At 39.3% G+C, this 22,219-nt stretch overlaps 1 protein-coding gene and 1 long non-coding RNA gene across 10 annotated transcripts in view; one reads left to right on the forward strand and one right to left on the reverse strand.

The window, feature by feature from the left end:
• The window catches only part of LOC126237498 (uncharacterized), a 105,060-nt gene that overhangs the window by 74,832 nt on the left and 8,009 nt on the right, over positions 1-22,219 (forward strand). For both annotated transcript variants that reach the window (XR_007545091.1, XR_007545092.1), the window contains exon 3: positions 22,001-22,148. This is a non-coding gene — a long non-coding RNA (uncharacterized LOC126237498). The remainder of the gene's footprint in view (positions 1-22,000; positions 22,149-22,219) is intronic.
• The window catches only part of LOC126237496 (zinc finger protein 235-like), a 200,645-nt gene that overhangs the window by 47,358 nt on the left and 131,068 nt on the right, over positions 1-22,219 (reverse strand). For 6 of the 8 annotated variants that reach the window (XM_049947652.1, XM_049947653.1, XM_049947650.1 and 3 more), the window contains one exon: positions 11,066-14,249. The exons of the other annotated variants lie outside the window; for them this stretch is intronic. In XM_049947652.1, coding sequence (XP_049803609.1) covers positions 13,123-14,249 — 1,127 coding nt within the window. In that variant the 3' untranslated portion in view covers positions 11,066-13,122. Of the gene's footprint in view, positions 1-11,065; positions 14,250-22,219 lie in introns of those variants that run through there. 8 annotated transcript variants of the gene reach the window in all.

A 22,219-nucleotide genomic window follows, 5' to 3' on the forward strand; every position in this document is an offset into this window, starting at 1 on the left:
TGAAAATGTGGCCGCAGTTCTGTAGCATGTGTGTGATTTAGGCCACGTGTGTTCAGGACTCGACAAATTGCAGTTGAATGTTGTGTGTGTGAAGTTGTTAGTAGACGCTCGAACGTACATTGAATCAGTCTAATCCTTGCAAAATGCCAAGAGTTTCAATGTGTTATGGGGCTGACAGAATGGTATACTGATGAAAGAGGTGTAAGGTTCTCCAGCAATAAGTTATTCATCCTTTGACAACAGACAGGAGAGGATTTTGAAATTTTGCCGACCTTATATGCACAATCTCATGCTTGTGTCATATTATAGCCTGAGCTCAGGCCAAGTGAGGAATGACTCCCTATACGAGGAAGTGAGTAATACATGTATTCATTACGGGGATTAACCCACAGATCAGTCCACCTGGTTAGCTGAGTGGCAACGTACCATGCAGCGGACCTGGGTTCGATTCTCGGTGGGGTGCTCAAGGACTGGGTTTCGTGTCATCATCATCATCATCATCATCATCATCATCATCATCATCATATCATCACCAACACAGAAGTCACCCAACGTGGCATCACCTGAAATAAGACTTGCAACCTGGTGGCCAAACTTTCTCAGACGGGGCCTCCAGCCATCAATGCCACACGATCATTTCATTTACCCACAGATTGGGGGTGAGATAAAGGTGGTTTCATCCTCGTCTCAAATGAGGTGAGACAAACTGTGTGTGATGCAGGTGCTCAGGGCATACTCCCAATAATTGTGGTACCCCTTGTTGTACTTATTGTAGAGAGATGTAGCACCTAAGTGCTGACTGCAACTGATCACAAAATAGACAAAACCAAGACAAGAAAAGATTTCAAAGTTTTGAAAGTAATGAAGTTCATGTCAGGGAATGCCATGGGGGCCGATGTTGTCACCAAATCAAGCTCCAATTAAAATCAGTCAATCCAATTACTTTTTGCAGGTTATTGGAGGTGGAAAATGTGAATGTAGTAGGCAACATTAAAGGCAAATTTGTCATGGTTGTGGTAGGCAAGGACTCTCATGTGAGCTTACTACTTCTACTCCCTAGGGATAAGCAGGTACTGAAGCCACCTTGCTGTCACATTAGTGAACTGGGGGCAGAGACTAACAATCCTTTAGAAACTTCTCATGTTGAGATAGAGATGGGTAGATGAAAAAATGATTTTGATATGAGGAGCTCAGAAAAAGACAGCAGGATTTAGATGCCATTCTAGGGAATGATTTCCTGTGCCACTACCGAGGTGTACTAGGCTTCCAAAGACTCAAGCAGAATGAAGTTTTCGACCACGTCTAGGTTCACATAAAAAGAAGTCTTTGCAAACCCAAAAATATAAACAATGTATTTTATATCCTCTTTTCTTTAGATAATTTTGGAGAGGGAGATGTGGTTTTATGTGCAACAATGCTGGCTGTACACAAGAGAAAGCAGCATCAGAAGTTTAAAATAAAGAAACATTGTTGCTCATCTAAGAAGTGTATGCAATCATGCCATCCCTCAGAATCTAGTTAAAAGATAAATTAATTCATTTATCCAATCTGAACAGAAACTTGTTCTGCCTGGTGTTGGACGAAGTCATGTGGCTGTTTGAAAAAAAGCAGTATTTACCACCCACAAATTTAGCACTGTTCGAAATTCTGACACAGAATGTATGGTTAATAGCTGAAAAGCCTTATTACATCCTTTGTCATTTACAACCGGTTGTGGATGATGGCATACAACAGTAGTTAGAGGCCAGAATATTACGTCTTTCCTCTAGCCCCTCAGCACTGTTTGTAATTCCTGTGCACAAGAAATGCATTAATGGTGGGAAACCTTACTGCCTTTGTGTTGATATGCAAGCAGTGAATTGGGTAACTATCCCCAACACACATCCAGAGCCTTGTATTCATGAAACACTTGGCTGATCAGGAAACTGCAAATATTTTACCACCTTAGTTATGAAATCAGACTATCATTGAATTCTAAATGCACTTCAAGACAGACTTAAAATGACATTTGTTACATCTTCTAGACTATGTGAGTTTCTTATAATGTATAGTTTGAGAAATGCATCCACCACTTTTCAGCAGTTTGCAGACTTTTTACTGTATGTGGTGAAACCCTCCATGTGTTTAATATATCTTGATGATATGAGTGTCTTTTCGAGGATGATAGACAAGAGCAGCTGAGAAGCATATTACTGCATTTACAAGTTGATAATTTAAGTTTAAAGTTGGTGTAGGGCTTTTTCTAGTGTTTCAGGAGAAATATCAGGACCATATTATCAGTTATACTGGAGTAAAAACAGATCCGCATTTCATGGAAGCTGTCAATAATTTCTTGCACCCAAAGATTTGAAAGAACTGCTGTCATTCCATGGCCTCACTAATTTGTACAAGATTACATCACTGTCAAGATGCCTTTAACAAAATTACTGAAAAAAGGAATACCAATCAACTGGGCCACAGAATATCATACAACGATGAATCAAATTCAAGATATTCTGACCAAATCACGTCTATCATTCATTCATATTTTGAAAAAAATGTTCTTTTATCCTGCAACGACAGTGATTATGCCATCGGTGACAGTGAAAAGAAATCAGGCGGTTACGCATCCCACCAGATCAATGAAGAAGAAATTAATTATAGTACAGCTGAGGAAGAGTTGATGGGCCTGGTATTTGGAGTGAACAACTTTAGATGCTTCCTGTATAGTAGACATTTCACAGCAGTCACTGATTATACTGCCATACTACGGCTCTTAAATTTAAAAGACCCAAGTTGGTTGGCATGATGGACTTTAAGGATGAGCAGATACGAATATATGGTTCCCCACTCGCCTAGAGAAATGCATCAACACACTGATTCCCCAAGCAGAAAAGTTCGTGCGTTACAAGGAGATGCGGTTCCTACCAGTGAGTTAATGGTAACTCTCTCTTTCTATCCACAGGTGCTAAAGTAAAGAAAAATTAAAAATTTATGGCATATCCTCTTGATTTACTCCCCCCCCCCCCCCCCCCCAAATCATTAAATGTCAAAACATTCAAGCAAATGCCTCACTTTTGTACAGTTGTTTGCTTAAGATTGTTTTCTTTTTTCTTTACTTCATCAGCAAAAAATGTTACCAGTATTGATCATTACATAAGACGGTTATGACCTGTATCATTAAATTTGAATCATTTATAGGTGTATGCTCAATCAGAAGGGCATTCCCAACAGCTCAGTAACAATATAATTTCTCAGCTTCCACCTATAATGTAATTCCTTTATCTTATATGTTGGCAAATTTTTCATATTTTTGACATGAAAGCACAGCACATATTTGTGTTAGATAGTTTTGATAAACAGCATTCCAAAATGACTGAGTATCTTAACCGAATCAGAAGATCACAATACTTTAGCTAATCTTCTGAAAAAGAGCAAAGTTTTAATTAATGTGACATAATTTAATCATCAATATGAAAACACTGATTACTTTTCATACACATGGTCTACAAAATACAATTCCAGATCCATATTCCTCAGATCTATGGATATTGATGGATATTTATTTCAGTAATATTATGGCCAATTTTGTTGTTTTGTGCGCCTACAGTTACCATCCTCACATCAGTGGAAACGTTTCAGCCGTTCAAGTCACCAGGCCCAGGTGGAATTTCACTCTATTTAACAAGCAGGAACGAGATCAGTCAGACTGTTTAGAGTCAGTCTAGCTGCAGGAGTTGTTCCTAATGCTTGGAGGGCTGATTTGATTTGAACAGGGAGATAAAAACAATGACAGGTCTTGTCCACTCTTGCCCACACCGAAACAGGATTTATTCTGTGGTTTCACTCAATGTGATTCTAAGAAAGCCAATGAGTACCCTTGAAGAGTAGCAGGAGACCCTTTACTAGTCCCTTATTAGACACAATTTCTTCAGGACTTTGACCTCCATTGGAAGAGTGGGTGTGGTGCAGTTCCTTCTCTTCACCACACAGTCCACAGTTATGGGCTCATTTCTCAATACCCATCACACGTAGGTTTTTCTTGAAGTTCCCATTAGTCCTACCATGAGTTTAACCTGTCTCCTGTTCAAGCTCAGAACTGCAGAACTTTTGTTAAAACATGGCATAATTAGCTTGCCACACCATGTTTTTGTTTTTGGTTCATAGTCCTGGCCCAGTTTCAAAGTTTTGACTTAACCAGCGCCTTAGTGACAGCTTGTGGTGCAATAAATGGAGTCGTCACTTCTTTCCTAGACAGAAGTTCCCGTTCCAGTTTGTTCACTGCCAATGACTCCTGTATGACCAGGGACCCACAGCAGATTCACCTCTCGACTTCCCCTTTTCGGCATTCTGGAATGATATTTGATCTTGTTGCAGGGGTTCATGAAGAAGCTTTAGAGGTTACCCCTAGATACTTCACTATTGCCTCTACAGCTAGAGTTTGATTGTGAAGCTTAATATTCCAACACATGCATTGCATGTGCTTCCTTATAAATTGTATTACAAAATTTTTATTTGAGCTTCCCTTTGGACACTGTTTCCTGCACCAGTTTTGCACAATGTTCAATGCACATTGTACCATTGTTCTAATAGTACTAGCAAATTTGCCAAGTATTACTATGACTAAATCGTCTGCATATTCTTGGCAAAAGTAGCCTCTTGTATTTAGCTCTTCAATGAGTTCATTCACCACTAGGTTCCACAGTAGTGGGGACAAAACCCACCTTGTAGCCATCCTTAGGTTGTGCTGATCACAATTTTCTCATTCATCGTGGTGGCTTCCACTTTTCTTCTGTGCAACACAGTCTTAATCCACCTAAATGTAGTTTTCAATCTAAAGCCAGGAAGAACTGACCACACCAATGACAAGTATATGAAACCAACCACTATGTCCTCCATTCTTCTGAAGAGGACTTGTTTGGAAAGTAGAAAGAACTTTTAGCAATACAATCCTTGAATCCATAGTTTGAGCTGCAGAAGACTATGGCATTAAAACCACTGTGTGTAGATGGATTAAGACCAGGCTGAGTAGATGAAACATAGAAGCCACAATGACGGATGATCATTACATGAGGTCTTAATCCCACTGTTGTGGAACCTGGTGGTGAATGAACTTATTAAAGGTACTCAGTTTTGCCAAGGATACACACATGACTTACTCATAATAATATATGCGAAATTTTCAAGTACCATTAGAACAATGGTACAATGCAGTCTGAACACTGTATGAAACTGGTGTAAGAAACAGGATCTAAAGGTCAGTCCCAGGAAAACTGTTGTTGTACTGCACACAAGGAAGCATATCTGGGCCATGCTCCCCAAGATTCATCTGTTTGATGACATTTTACCAGTAGATGGTGTAGTGAAGTATTTAAGGAGAACCCTGGATGTGAAACTAACTTGGACCCCTCACATAAACAACATACAGTCTGTGTAGTAAGAGTGTGGTCATCATTACACACAGGTGGTAAAAGATATCATCTTAGTTCTTTCACAGTCCAATAGCGGGAAACTGTGTCCTTTATGCAATGTCTATAATGCATTAATTTACTCTGAACTTTTAAGTGAGATACACAGGAAGAGACATAAGTGCAGCTAACACGTCACGTTTTGAGGCTGAGTTTGTAGCCACCCCAAAGGTCCAAAAATGAGTCATGCTGCAGCATCTAGATACATGGGGAAATTAAAGTCATTTATACAAAAGTGGGTAACACACTATAAATTGGTAAAAATGTGGATGACTTTGATAATCCTCTGTACTCATGCATATTCTTGTGTATTTCAGTCAAGGATTCAAAGTAAACTAGTGCTTTATGGACACTGCATGAGGGATGAAAGTTCCCTCTATTGGGCTATGAAATAATTAATGTGACATCTTTTACCATCTGTGTGTAATGTCGACCACGCCCTTACTTAACAGGTTGTAAATTCCAAGGCAAAATGTGCACTCATATATGCTGGAAGGACACATGGAAAAAACTGAGATCCAAGTCCTAGGGGCATGTACTAGATATACAACTCTGTGATAAGCCCTATAACAACTTATAGGGCTTCATTATAGTGGAATAAAGTAGAATAGAAAGTGACTGCTAATGAGCTCAGGAAGTTGCAAAGATTGGTCTGCCTATCCGTAACAGGCGGAATTAACAGCACACCCACTTCTGCTATGGAGACCATCTGGGCATGTCCCCATTGCATCTTTGGGTAACAATGGAGGCAGAATCAGGGTGAACAGATTAGAAACAAGAAATCTCTAGGATATTCAGTCCCACACAAATATAATGAATGTTGTAAATATAGAAATCAGCTGCAGAGAAAGCACATGTTGTTTCTGTCCTCAAGTTGGTGAAATAATCTAAAGAGCCAAAGAATATTTGAAACATCTCACTTTTGTGCCACCTGTATAAAGTCTTTGAGAGAATCATACTGACTACGACTACACCAGGGATGTCAGACTCTGGCAAGATCTTTAACCTTAGTCACATGATGGGTGTGAGGAAAAAGTTAATGACAGGTACAGCTTTTATAGCCCTCTGTGCTGCATATGACACTGTGGATCATTAAAATGCTTATCTAAAAGCTATACGAGATAACAAGACTGACAAATATAATCAGAGGTTTGCTCCAAAGTGGAAGATTCTATGTAGTTCTGCAAGGTTGGGAGAGTATTATGATCTCAACTGTTTCAAGCTGAATACAGGAAACACATACACATGTTAAAAAACAGAGGCACTAAAGGGAAACTGAATACCATGTAGTGAGGGTTGGAAATTGAGCATTGTGACACCCCAAAATATCTGGGAATTACACTGGACTGCACTCTATGTTTCAGAAAACACTTTATAGGTTTTAAAGGAAAAATATGAAGAAAGAACATCTTGCAAAAGCTGACAGGGTCTACATGTGGAGGATATCCCAAACTTCTCAGATCAACTGCATTGGGATTCTGTTTCCCTGTGTGAGAGTATGGAGTACCAGTTTGGGGAGCACCGGTCCACACCAGGCATGATAACATGGACTTAAAACAAGTCAATCTGCATAGTTACACCAACCCCAGCCCTGAAGAACTGCCCCTTGGCCAGCACTGCACCCCAAACAATAACAAGCAGAGTGTCAGGAAAAGCAGAATGGGAGAAGCAGATTGAAAACCCTGAACAACTGATGTAAAATTATACACCCACAGCATATCGCTTTAAGTCTGGGAAAAGGTTTTTGCGGCAAAAGTTACCATTATCCATCAAAACAGATATTAGATGTATAATTCTGTGGCAAGAAAGTACTTCTAAGCAAGAGGGCTTCACCCCAAGGGAAGAAATTAACTGCAGTTATCACCAACCCTACACTACTTGAAGAACTCTTAACAGATTAAGAATAAGATTTTCAAGGTGCAGAACAAATTTAGTCTCATGGGAGTATGAGAAGACATTACATGCAATTGTGGAAGAGACCAGACATCTAGTCACCTATTCTGGAGTGAAAAAGTGGGACGTCTTCCTTCTGGTCATAGAATGAAAATAAGTTGAGGAAATGCCGGCTGAATACACAATAGATTCCAGCTGCTTCAATACACATTTCAACATAATAACTGTAAGTAGGTATCAGTGGAAAAATGAACCACAATAGCGTTCAGGTAACATAGTCTGGTTTACTTAACATAGTCTGGTTTACTGACCAGTCGAAAACAGATGAAGGGTATGCAGGGTACAGCCTATACTAGTGAGGAAAGTCAAGTGACAGTGTTCCTGGTGTAGTTATTTGTTGTTAGAGTGTGCGCAGAGGTGCTACAAGGATCATAACATTTACATTTATTCAGACTGCTACCTGAAATCTTTATTAGCCCCTGGAATGAGATCAAAGATTGTCACGGAATGCCAGGAATTTCCCCGTGAGGCTAGAAGAAAGCAGCAGGGTAAACTAGCTGAGAATCCCTGGTCACTATGTAGTAAGATGGATGAAACTACACCAAATTTAATCTTCCACTGCGAAATACTGGAGGCCGTGTGGCACAAATTATTTGGGTCAGTAATTCCAGATGAGATTGTGTCTAACAAATACCTAGTAAAGGTACTCCTATAATTCTTCAAGAACACTGACTGACATTACAAGAATGGCAGGGAGAGATACTGCACAACACAATAAACTTAGTGATAGTGTGAGTAACAGGGAGTTAATTCTGACGATGTTTTGTTTCTCTGATCACATCAAATCACTTCCCCATGTGGATTTCTAGTACTTACATGCTTAATTAATTAATGGCCAAGTTTCAGTGGTTCTGATACAATAACGCAGACTGCAATGGTGTCATCAAATCAGTTGAAAGTCAGATCAGCATAGTATATAAGGTTGATTATTATGAATTCAAACTGCATGATGAACCTTTTAGTTTGAGAAGTAAAAGTTAAGCCAGTCTTTCTGTTGGCAGCAGTGTGATGGTCAGTTGCACCGACATGTCTGTCTCGTGTGTCATTCATGTTTGAGTAAGAGGTTGAGTTTCAATTTTACATTGCTAGATGATATCTTAACACCTCAGATCAAATTTACCCAATGGATTAACGATGATGGACAATGTGCCGGGCACCGTGGATGTGATTTTTAGGTGGTTTCCCAACATGACTTGTTGCATGTCAGGCTGGTACCCACGACCTACCTCAGTTTCACGACTTGCAAACAGTTCAAAAAAGTTTACAGACCTTCACATGAAATAACACTAAACACGGACAGATGGGGTACATAAATTCCATCATTGTTGTGGAGGGGGACTAGGTGGCAACAGGAAAGACATCCTACCATCCTCTACCATCAAAAATGCTGAATCCTGATTAACATGTCAATCCTGTCAAGACATAGGATAAGGAAGGAGGGTGGTCATCTCAGCAAAAGCCATCCATTTTCATTGTTCAAACTATCTTTATGACTGAAATATTATTACATTTTATGACACCTGTGAGCAAGAAAGAAAATCACAAGGTAGTTGTCTTCTGTTGGTTTAAAATTCCAGTGAAAAAAAAAAAAGAAAGAAAGAAGTAAAGATAACTTACAATATAATGGTCAATAATTTCTTATAAAATAGCTACACAGAAATTCACATATGCATTTTGTCCATCATTGCTTTCCATTTACAGATAAAAGTTTTCAAGCTTTTAGGCAGCATTAAATTTCTCTGCACTAAAATACTTGCTGCTTCAAGCTTTTAGGCAGCATTAAATTTCTCTGCACTAAAATACTTGCTGCTTCAATCCCTCGGCAACAATCTTTTACAGGACAGTTCATTCACTCATTTTAGGTGTCCTCTGGTGGCTCACCACTGTTGAAAAACAAGGGTTATTTTCTTATAAAAAGCTGTTTTCCCAAGTTTTTTCAGAGAAATGGAGTATTTGTGCAAAAATCTTACACTGCTATTGGTGGACCATTGTCATTGGGTATATGCTAAAAGAAGTGTGGAAACTTTATCAAATTACTGAGTGCGTTTCCTGATAGTCATTTATGTTCCTCGCATGCTATGGCTACATTTTTACTTCCTTTTGTGGCGGGTAGCCATGAAGTCCACAAGCCTGTAGCCATCATCATCTCTATCAGTAATTAGCTCATTCTTCTACGTTTCAACTGCCACACAGAGTTTCCTTTTACAAGTATTACTTTTTTTAACTAGAACTCTCATGTTATTAAAATCTATAACTTTGTCATGTTCACCTTGGTGCTCCAGTGCTGCAGATTATACCCTTTGTCGTAAATGTGTGTGGCATTCATGCTCTTTAACATATTACTTTATTGTATTCCCAGTATTGCCAGTATATTCTTTGTCACAACCACATATCACTTCAATTTCTGCAGTGTGGAGTCAATCAATCTTAATCACATCCATTCTAGATAGAAAAAAAGTCTAATTTTGTGTTGACTGAAAAAACGTGATCCTTGTGCCATTATTCCGAATGATTTTTCCTACATAGTTGATTGCTCTAGTAATAAATGATAAGAGAATTTGAGGAAGGTTCTCATTCACCTTGTTTGCATTATTATTATGACTTCGTCTGAAGGCTTTGTTAATGTAAAACTCATTATATCCATTAACCAACAATTTTTTCCTGAAGAAATCTTGCTTTGATCAGTCTTCTATAGATCAACACATCTCAGAACAGGAGGTCAACCTCACTATCTCCAAGGGGAATGTTATTTAGGAAACTGTGTAATTTATATAGCTCTTCTTTGCGCGATCATACAACAAATATGTCATCACAAACTGCACTGGTTCCAAATTTTTCTTGGACCTTTACCCTTGAACGAGATCATATAGAGATCAATACCCTCATGAGTTCAGTACCTCAGGGAAGTTTAGATTTTTTGAACATCCCTATTTTTAAACTACATGGAAATGCATATTTCATTAAAGTTCAACAAATGAAATATTTTTCTAGGTGTTATATTAAGCCAAGAAATAATGAATGTCAGTAACATTTTTGCTAATGTTTATTTTTAACAATCTTCTTCAGATTCAGTTTGGTGTCGGCCAATGCACATTGTAAATCATCTTCCAAATTCAATTGGTTCCTCACTTTTGTTTTCATTGCCACCCCATTTGCAAATTTGCTTTCAACTCTGTAAGGTGTGGCAAACGGAATCAGGCTTTTTCTTATAATAATGAATACTCGTCACTAATCTTTCACCAAAATGTTTCTAGTTCTGTTTAAGATAAATCTATTTTCAGTGTGTTGTCTTCACTAAATCCAAAAAATTCTGCTTTGGCTTGAACTTTACTTTCTGAAAATATTCCTTCATTAATGGAAAACAGTCTTAAATCCCAGTCTTGTTGATTCTCCATTTCAGGAAAGTTGATGCTGAAAGAATTTTTTACTGATGATAAGTGCTGACTTATTCCATGTGTCAGTAACCATTTTTCTCTATTTGCATTTTACATCTCTATCAGTTCTTGGAGAAGCAAAATATTGAACTTCAACTGTGAATTGCTAAAGCTCAAAGCTGTGAGGAAAACTGGCAGTGTCATCTTGTGCTGTCAAAATAGTCACCTTATTTCAAGGAAATCTGAAGTTATATATATATATATATATATATATATATATATATATATATATATATATATTTCTACAATGATATCTCAAAGATATGCCACTTTGGAAATAAATATATTATCCGTTATTTTGGTATGTTATGTCTATCTCCTTTTCCACCTTTACCCTTTCTAGAAAAAAAAACTATTTCTTGTCAAAGCTTGAGCACTCTATGCAACATCTTGCCATGTGATAGCCATCACACTTCTGTGAGGAATAAGTGAACATCAAATTCGTTTCCAACCTCTTTCCACAATTCTTTGTGTTTGTTGCAGTACCTCAGATGCAGTTTACAATCTTTGCTGCCTAAGTGAGTACATTCAACAAATTAGGAGGAAGTGCTTTCACTGCCAGAGCATAGCGATGTATAATGCGGTGGCTGAATGTTGCATTTGGAGCAACTCTTTTCACCAATGTGTGCAATCCAGAGCAAACGCACAACATGGAAGGTGTTCCATGAGTACAAACACCTACCAATGCAATGCTGTAAATTAAAAGTTTCTCAGCTACTAGTTGGCTCTGGAATACGAAAACTTCCGCTCACCTTCCTTTGTTTCTCATCTAACAATCTGAAATATGCTAACAATGTAGTGAAATCGGAGGCAACGATTGTGCATTCACTTCACGTGTCCGATGATTTACTAGCATTTGGCAAGAAAATGACTGACTAACAAAAGAAGAACGATGAGCAAGCTGGTACCTCGGTGGAGCCAGTAATGGATATGCTGCTCTAAGAAAGTGGTGAGCTGCAGCTAACTGTCTTCACTGACAGTGCGTAAATTTCAAACAGTGTCATAAATACATCTGCTGTAACCTCTGCCATGTCTATCATGTGTTAACATTCAAATTTAAAAATTTTAGAATTAGTGCTTATCTAAAACTTACGAGTCTAATGAGGTAGTGAATACTGAACCCTTTCTGTTTTTATCCCTAAAATTCTATTTTACCTCTCAAGGTGTGATTACCCCAAGCTCGGAAACAGACATTGTGGAACCAGCATGGTTTTAGTTCTGCATTAGTTAATGCCTGTTCCTGGGATTGCTCCCAAAAAATGTCAGCTCCTACTGACAACAAAAGTGACCACACAGCATCATCATCATCAGGATGCTCAAATATTTATTGTTTATATTCAAAACAACTTAACCACGTGCAGATTTTGACCAGTTCACATATATTTATAGCAATTTTGCCTCCAACAAACTACATAGCATCTATTACTGAGATGTCTTTAAAAAAGGCACATTGAAACTCACCAGAATGTCAGTTCTGGATACCTTCACTGTGTGTACTACTTACAACAAATTTTTGAAATCCTTCACAACATTTATAATGAATGTTGGAATCCCTCAAGAAAGTGTTCATTTTCCCAACCAGATGTTTCAGTTTCTGTGATAAATGACAAACTAAAAAGTACACTGGAAAGTTAACCCTGTTCACAAGACATCTCACTGAACATCCCTCTTTGTCTACCTATGGAAGACCATATATTCTGGGAAAAACAGATATTTGGGCCATCAGAAATTTACGCTTTCTAATCTATGGTATAACACATTTCTTAATTTTTCCCTATGACCTAGTTTGTCAGATCACAACAACTGTTTCCAGAACCTGAATACTGCAAGTTCAGATGCAACCCACCATTTTTGTAAAGGATTTTTAAAATCATGCATTAAGAAATTTTGGCTTCATGGCTATCTACCATCGAGCAAGTAAATGTTATCAGGAAGCCACCTCAGTGGCAAGAAAACAATTATATTATAATAATGTATCCTCCTTCCTATTTCCTTATCAGTTATCAGTATTTACCATTAGCAGTTTGAAAACTTTTTTTATCCAAAAACTGCACTACTCTGAAAAAGTGGGAAGAAACAGTCTTTTGTGTGTGAACACACACTTTATTTTGACATGTCCAGTTGTCTGTCAACCCTGATGAAGATCCCACACGAGAGATCAAAACATCAAGTATTTAATAATTTTGGAGAGCAATATGATGGGTCCAACAGTTCACAAGATTTTCCTTTCAGTCACAGAGGTCACAAAATCCTGTTTTCCTTTTGTCTCTTCCACATAAACATAAGCGTCATCTGTCACTGAAATGCGATTTTAACATATGCCTTTTTACACTACTTCGTTGTGTAAATAACATTCCACAGTGAGTACAACTGAATTGTTTCCCATTGTGTTCTAAAATGTGCCTAGTCAGAGAGGATTTTTGTGCAAAATTCCGCTTACACATATCACATGTGTAAATTACATTTTCATTCTGATATTTATGCTTATACATGTGCCTATTGAAAGCAAATCTATGTTTGAATTCTTTGTTACACACAGAGCAAATGAAGCTTTCTCCACCAAAATTATCATCATGTTTCATTTCTATATGGTACTTCAATTGGTGTTTAGACGTAAAAGCTGAACTGCAGTGTTCACACTGAAACTTAATTTTCACTGTGGAGTGTACTTTCCTCTTATGTTCATTGAGTTGATAACGTTCTCTGAACTTTGCGTAACACAAGTCACATTCATGTTTCCTTTCTGAGTGAACCATTTTGTGACTCCTTAGTCTTGCATGATTGTGAAACATGGCTCCACAGACATCACACATCCAAGACTTCTCCTTTGCGTGAGTGGCTTTATGATTCTCCAACTGATACTCTGATACAGAACCCTGACCACAGATGTCACAGCGATATGGCCATTGATTTGTATGTGTCAGTGCATGTGTTCTGAAAGAAGATTCACTGGTAAGGCGCAGACCACAAATGCTACACTTTACGTATGTCTTTTGAACATATGTTTTAATATGCTTTTTCAAAGATCTCACAGTACTATACTCCTTCACACAAAAGAAGCATTTAATTTTTTTTTTCACTGTCTCACTGCAAAGGTATATGCAAACACAACGATGACTGAGAATTTGAAAATACCCTGTCAATACCACTGAGCACTTAGGACACTTGACACATGATGATTCTTCAAATGGACCCAAGCATTGGGGTTCTTGTGCAGTGTTGGAGTCATTGCTTGTCTGGCTTGATTTTGAGAGAGGATCTCTCCGAATAGACTCAGAACATTTTAGTTCATGAGCAAGACTGTCTTCATTGTTTGTTTCTATGGGTCTCAAGGGAGAGGGTACACTTGCGTTACACATAACTGAATGTGGAGTATCTAGTTGCTTCACGGTGGAATGTTGTGGTGCTGCATTACCTGTAAGACAAAGATTATTATTACAACATAGGTTCACTGTCCTATTAATACAGTGCTTCACATACAATTTGAGACAAGAATCTGTGCAGCCTATACATAATACATTTATATGATTATGCAAACAGTGTGTGTAAGCAACGAAGGAGACATGAACAAAGCAGGCTGGGATTATCTAATTTGTTCTTATAGCACTCCTGATCCCAGTAATATTTTTCTTTTATGATCCTTTCTCATGAATAATGGGAATACTATGATTACGCAAAATTACATGCCATATTTCACTAATTTTTTTATGCACACTTGAATTTGCAGTTTTGCTGATGATGATAATGTAAATAGTTCATTTGGAAAGAATTTCTGTAAAGATGTATTCATAATTTACCATACCTGTAAAATAAGTGCTTGTCAAAATTCCACTCTGCTATAAAATGTTTGTTTTCAGATTGACTTAGCTTAGTTGAAAGCCCTCATTCTCTACTTTCAAGCAAACATTTTACTTTTTCTAAAAATTTAATAGTCCACTACTTGTTTGAATTCAAAATTTTCGTGTTCCAGAAACATCTGAACTAAAGATGCCAGTGTTTCAATTTTGTAGCCCCTACATTTCTACAACCACAAAATTTTTACTGTTAGTTAAATAAACCATCAGACTGTTAATTATTTCAACTAGAATATGTCATTTTCTTGAAAATTCATGCCAAACTTTGGGAATCCAAAAACACATTGAAACTTCTCCTAATAAAGTAGTTCCTGTACTTTTGGCACTTTCTCATTATACAGCTTTTAGATGAAATAATTTATTTAACTTCCTTTTGTATCACTTATTTCTTTTGTGTTAGTATCTGAAATGCAATAATCTTGTATTATAATTGATGTAGCATGATATATTTACTGGAGCTCAAAAATGTTGCTTAACAATATTTATTTAACAGCTTCCAACAAACAATGCTAATTACACAATATCACTTAATTTTTTCCAAAACAAATTACACAAAGCATTTATAAAAATAAAAAAAATTCAGGGTATCATGAAACAGCATGTGAATAACAGTGAACCCTCAATTATTTTTCCTGTTGCTACAATGAATAGCTTTTCAAAAATTTCTCCCATAATCACTGTGATCTCTACACTACTTCCCCACCAGTAATGTAGATACGAATTAATACACAGTTCTGAAAACAATTTCCTACAAAATTTCCTACAAAAGGTCAACACAACATTGAAACAGAACAAATATAAAGTACATTAGAATGACAAAAAAATTTTACTTCATAATTACAAGAAACTTTTTACAGTGTCTGATGTGATAGTTCATTATTTATCCACAGAGACAACCTGCTCAAACAATTGATCCTCTGACATTAGGAGGTGATTTCTCTGGGGAATAATGTGATTGGATGTCCTTGGAAAATTTTGAAGATCCTTTTCTTATTCCCTTTTTCCCCTGTAAGAGAGACTCTGGTTTAAGTCTGTCCACCGATACATGCATGTTTTCGCATTTCCTCTCGATAGTGAAATATTTTTCTTGCCTTGCTATGACAAGGAAAGGACCATCATATGTATGTTCTAATGGTTTCCTAACCCTGATACATCTCAAGAAGACATAAGAAAATGTCTGCACGTCTCTTGGAACAACTAGATTTCATACATAACATTTGCTTTTGCAAATCAGATGCAAACGAATCAGGGTCAGTCATCACAGTTGGGTGTTCAAAAAAATCACCACGAAGTCTTATAGTCTTTCCACATGCCATCTGTGCAACTTTATGGTTCGATGTGTCTCGTACAGCAGTGTGGAACCCCAGTAGAACAGTAGGTATAGTTTCTGTCCAATTAGAAGTGTTATGGGCCGTGATTGCGGATTTCAAGGTTCTATTTAGTAATTCAACCTTGGTGCTGCAATGAGGATGATATGGCATAGTTTGTTGAATTTTCATTTCACATACATTTCCAAATTATTAAACAATTGTGATCTAAACTGTTTTCCTTGGTCAGTGATTACCTGTGATGGAATGCCAAATCTTGCCATCCATTGCAGATAGAAAGCCTTTGGTATTTTTTCAGCTGTAATGTCTTCGTGAGGTGTGACTCCCATCCAAGATGTGAAGTGACTGATACCAGTCAAGCAGTAAGTCATGCCAATAGAAGGATGCATAGGCCCAATGAGGTCAATGTGTGTATGACTGAAATGTTCATCAGGTTCTACTAATTTCTTAAATTGCATTTTTGTGTGGTGAGTGATGTTGGTTATCCGGCAGCCAATGAAGGATTTAGTCCCTTGTTTCATTTTCTTTATGTCATTCACTGTCTGCCTATGAGCACAGGCAGAACTATCAAAGTCCTGTTGAAGATATCATCCATCGAAGGCTGGTCTTGCATTTTTGTTTCGAACAAAGTCTTCAGTTTTTGGCTCAATCTTTCAGGACTTTAGTACCCACAATGCCATTTGCCATATCATGGCACCTCCTTTCCACCTGCACCCGAACAGAGAGGCAGAACACCTTGTCTGGAATTGTAAGACACAAATATGCAAGTAAGTAGCATATTTTCCCTTTGAAGAAATTATTTTGTTTTACTAAGCTCCTACAGAATGACATCAAATAGGGCTAAGAGTCCCGCCAAGCTCCTGCATGATCATCAACAGTGGATGCTGCTCAACTCATGCTGCTCAACTCTTGCTGCCACGTGGTTGCCTCCAGTAGTGCCAGTTTCGTCAAAGTTTGTGCCTGGCACATCCTTTCTGGAGCATGGTTTTTGGGCGGCACCACCACTGGATCACACCATCATACACAGCCAGCACAGCAACCATTTCTTCATGGCTTGCACTGAGGATCAGCTCCTGGTGCACCACTAGAACCCGTTACATTCCAGGGTGGGCCATGGGCCAACTCTGTGAGCTGGGGCCCTGACACTGGCTTTTCGCCTGGAATCTCCTGTTCAAACGGCACCACCTGTTCATCTGACACCATCAGATCAGCACCACCATTCTCCTGTTCTCTGGAATTGCTTCTCATAGCCAGTGCCAGCCCCTCCCTCTGCACTAAGCCTGCATGCCAGCAGCAGGGATTGCAGTCAAGTCCCCACCTCCAGCAGCTCTCTTCACCAGTTCACCATCATTGCTCCCCAAGCTGGCACCGTTAGTTGTGGAGGCCGACATCAAAATGGCCTTCATTTCATTGACAGTGCTGTCTTCCAGGCACCCAGGATGGTGGGGGTGCCCTCCTCCCCATCACTTTCACAAACATAGCAATACTGTATTTATCCACTGATACCAGGCTAGCAACTTCCACTTAAACGTCTCCCCAGTAAGGGTGCTATACTAAGTGTGCAAGTGTAGGTTAATGACACACAGACAATGAAGTTTTGGTCTAGCTGTGAAGTGTCAACAGATAGCCCAAACAGTTAAGGTGTCCATCCACAACAAGTGCGAATTTTAGGTTTGAGTCGAAGTCCAGAAAAAATTTTCAGTGTTGTCATCTCATTCTACAGTTGGAGGCTGTCCCTATTTGTTACTCTGATTACATTTCCTGCGCTATCAAACAATTTTCTTATATATAACTCATTCGTCCAATCTTTATTCCTTAATATGTCTACATTTTCTTCTCCTCTACAGTCCTGCCTTCAAAAAAAACAACTAGTCATCCTGCATTGGACAATTTGAACACCTGCTGTGTTACAACTGCCACCATATTAATAAGTTCTGTACTACAACTTCTTGCTCTCACAGCGACAGCCTCTTCAAATATTTAATCCCAATGGTATTTTTAACCTCTTCTCCACTGGCAACTCATACTGCCTAACTTGAGTTTTAGGTGATCATGTGTATTTATTTATGATTGCATTGTACTGTCACACATATTTATCTACTGTTGCATGTGTAAAGTTGATAACAAACATACATATTTATGAGTGTGTCTACTACTTCCATTTTCTAATCTTCCCTCTAACATATCTCTCTAAACAAACCCACTATTTATAACACTACAAACATAAATTTGCACCTTCTTACTATGAATATTTTTTACCTGTTTTTTCAGTCACTTCTTTTGTCCTCTGACCACTCAATCATGAGTCCCTGCCAATTCAGAAAACTCACCTTTGCCCTAGCAAAACTCCAAGCACACATCCTCTTTCTGACATCTTGTCTGGGAAATGTATCCAGCCTGATGGACATACCACTAAATTTGACATCTCAGGCTGTCACCCATCCTACTGCAAGAGCCTTAACCTTTTCCAGTTCCATCAGTACCTCACCCTCACTAATCTGGACATTCATAAGCATACAGTCCAAGCTCAGAGCATACTTGACAACCTCTACTCCTTTCACAAAATCCTTTTATCCTGCGATCACAACTTCCTTAATGCTATCACTGCAACAGAAACACTTGCCCTTCAACAGTTGGAACAAAATTTCCAGCACCATCTGAGGAAGCTGTCACAGCTACACTTGTCTTATGACAGCATGGGATTATGTAGACAAAGAAGAGCTTACCATTCTGATATAATCTCTCTCTCAACCGCTCATAGCTCTCTGGGCCTTGCCTTGCTAACTTACTCCACCTTCCATATTCCCAAATACTTTCTGAATAGGCATCTTGGAACATTGTTGCCAACCTTTCTGACAAAACTCTGACCCCTACAGAAGACACAGTATTTTCTAAAGGGTTGACCTTTAGCCCAAAGCACAACTTCAGCCCTGCTGGAGTTTTAAAGGACCTTCTTTCTTGTACTCATTCTCTACAGGGGAAACACTTCTTCACTGCATACCCCTAAAAACAGGCAATAAAAACCTTACACAGAACTTCATTTAAAACATTTCTGATCTCCCTTGAACCATGATTCTTCTCCCCTGCCACCCTGTCATCTCCTGGTTGTCTTTCAAAAATTCTTCACTTCTAACCTGGACTCCCCTTCCCTTCCTAAATCCTTTCCCACTGGGTTCAACACCACTCCTATGGAACAGAACGCTATCCATAGCCTGAAAACCAATCCAGACCTTATCATCCTTCCTGCAGACAGTCTCCTCCCAGTCGTCACAAATTATAGTGTCAATGTGTCTCAAGGTCTCCACCAAGTTTCCAATACCTCTGTATGCAACCCTTACGACCATGATCCCATCCCAGAAGTCCAACAGGACATCCACCTGTTCCTCAAGGCCTTAGCTCTACTTCAAACCAGACATCTGAATCCATCTAACTGCCCATACCAGCAACACCCACACTCCCACCTTTTCCCTATTCCCCAAATTCCACAAACCCAATCCCATAGGTGTTCCCCACTGATCGTTCCATTATGGCTGGGTACAATGCTCCCACAGAATGAACCTCTGCCTTTGTTGACCAACAGCTCCAAACTATTTTCTGTAACCCTCCACTCCACATTAAAGACACCACTCTCTTCCTCTACTGCCTTTTCACATTTACTGTGCCATTATCACCACACTCCTTATTGGTCACTGTGGGTGTGCCATCCTTGTGCATCCAACAGCCCCCATGACCACAGCCTTGCAGCTATGGAACACTACCTTCCCAAACTTCTTCCTGATATCATACCCACCACCTCTTTCCTAAGGCTTCTAGCCAACCACATCCTGATCCACAGTTACTTCACATTTAAAGGCCATGTCTATAAACAATTCATTGGTACTGTGTGTTGACCACCACCTCTCAGATGGCTCTTTCAACGCGTGTTCATACCAAGCACAGGAACAACCAACAGTACCTCCATCTTGACAGCTGTCACACACTCCAAGTCAAAAAGTCTCCTTCTTGTAGCCTCACCATCCATGGACACTGCACCAACAGTGGAAAGCAAGAGTTATCGAAATATATCAATAATCTCGCAAGAACCTTTACTCTGACAGACAATATCCTATGCAGCTCATGCTCCGCCCCCCCCCCCCCCCCACCTCCTCCCCCTAAAGCAGTCTCTCTCTTTCTTCCACTGACACCAGGAGAAATTTTACTGTTAACTAGCCACTGACCAGCACTTCTCTGATCATTCTGTATCACCCTGGCCTTGATAAGCTCAACAACGTCCTGCATCAGGGCTTTGACTATCTCTCATACTACTCTGAGAGAACCTGAGATGAGGGATAGTCTAACCAAAATCCTTCCAACATCACCCAAAGTGATCCACTGCTCACCCAACCAACAGCATATCCTTATATATTCCTATTCCAATCCTGCTCGATGGACCATTTCCCTGTGGTCGAACCAGGTAAAAGACCTGTCCCATCTGCCCAACCACCTCCTCCTATCACAATCTAGCCACAGGCATCTCCTACTCAATAAAAAACTGGGCCATCTGTGAAAGCAGCCATGTTATATATCAGCTGTGCTGCAATTACTGTATAGCAATCCATGTGGGCATGAAAAATAATTGACTGCCTACACATATGAATGGCCACCTTAAAACTGTGGCAAATGACAAACCTTACCATCCAGTTACTGAACATGCTGTGCACCACATCACCACAGTCACTTCACTACACAGGTCATTTGGATACTCCCTTCCAGCACAAGTTTCTATGAAATAAGCAAGTGGGAATTCTTTCTCCAGCATATCTGGCACTCTCAGTGTACATTATTCTAATCACTATGTTCTGTCTGATTCTGAGCTAGAGGCTGTGACTGCAACTCTGACTCGATGGCTCGCTGGATAACAGACTGGAACATGGAGCATGGCGGCAACTAAATACATGCGGCCGAGGGGGTGTTGGTGGCATGTTTCCTTTGTGACTCTTGCAATTGTCTTTGGCCTTTATCAATCTTCTCACAACCTCTATGCCACCTAGTATGCTGGCACCAGCTTATGGCAGCACACTCAGGACTCCCATTGGCCTTTATAAATCTTCTCACAACCTCTATGCCACCTAGTATGCTGGCACCAGCTTATGGCAGCACACTCAGGACTCCCCTGGTGTAATCCTTTGCTTTCCCACGCCTCAGCTTATTTTTTCTCTTCTCTCTTCTGTCCACACCATTCCTTCCCCATCTAGGTGCTGTACTGTCTTCTCCCACAACTCTTCCTCCATCCATGTGGGCTCCCTCCCCACCTCTCTCTCTGCCCCTCCCACTTTTTCACCACTCTCCCTTTCTCTCTCCTGTCCCAGTCTCCCTCTCCACCATCCTTCCCTCTGCCCTCCTGTCCTCTCCTCTCTCACACACCTCCCAATCACTGTCTTTATCTCTGCCCTCTGAACTGCTTTTGTCTTGCTGTGCACCTGCTGAATCATACGGCTACCCCCCCCCCCCAACCTCTTGCATCCTTTCCTGTCAACCCCCCCTCCCCCCAACCTCCATCTGCCGAGGTCAATGTTCTCAAAGACAGCCTCAGCACAACAGTGGGAGTGTGTGTACTTTTACCAGAGAAAGAGCAAGAGCTCAAAAGCTACTGTGAATACCATTATTTGTGTATTTGTGTGTGATGCATCAGTCCACTATAGGTCAGTGACTGCATTTTCCTTATTTTATGTGTTTTCCCATCCACAAATTTCCATTGTTGTTTTGCATTCAATTAAACAAGTTAAATGCCAAGCTTGGAGAATCATTCACTTATGAATAGCATGAACTTACAGATGTGACTACTGTATTGTCCTTTACTCAACTTCTTTAAACACTGTACAGTTTGTATCTGTATGATTCTGGTAACTAGCTGTTTGTGTGATTAGCTGCAAGAAGCATTCAATCTTATCAACAATGAACCATTAAATCCCACCATTTCTAATGTCTTTGCTACTTTTTTTCAGGATAAGTGATTCCAAATGACTGAGGTATAGAATAAATACAATGTGATAACTAATGAAGCAAAAGTTTCAAACTTAGACAGTGTTAGCATACAAGATCTGTCTGACCATCAGTATAAACTGTCCAACTGCCACAGATGAGCAGTTACATGTGAGTTGTGACCCACTGTTGTTAAAATGTTTTTATTATTGAAAGTGCATTCTATGAGCATCTACTATTTT

Source organism: Schistocerca nitens, chromosome 2 (assembly GCF_023898315.1).
Source record: "Schistocerca nitens isolate TAMUIC-IGC-003100 chromosome 2, iqSchNite1.1, whole genome shotgun sequence".
Classification (NCBI taxonomy): Eukaryota; Metazoa; Arthropoda; class Insecta; order Orthoptera; family Acrididae; genus Schistocerca; species Schistocerca nitens.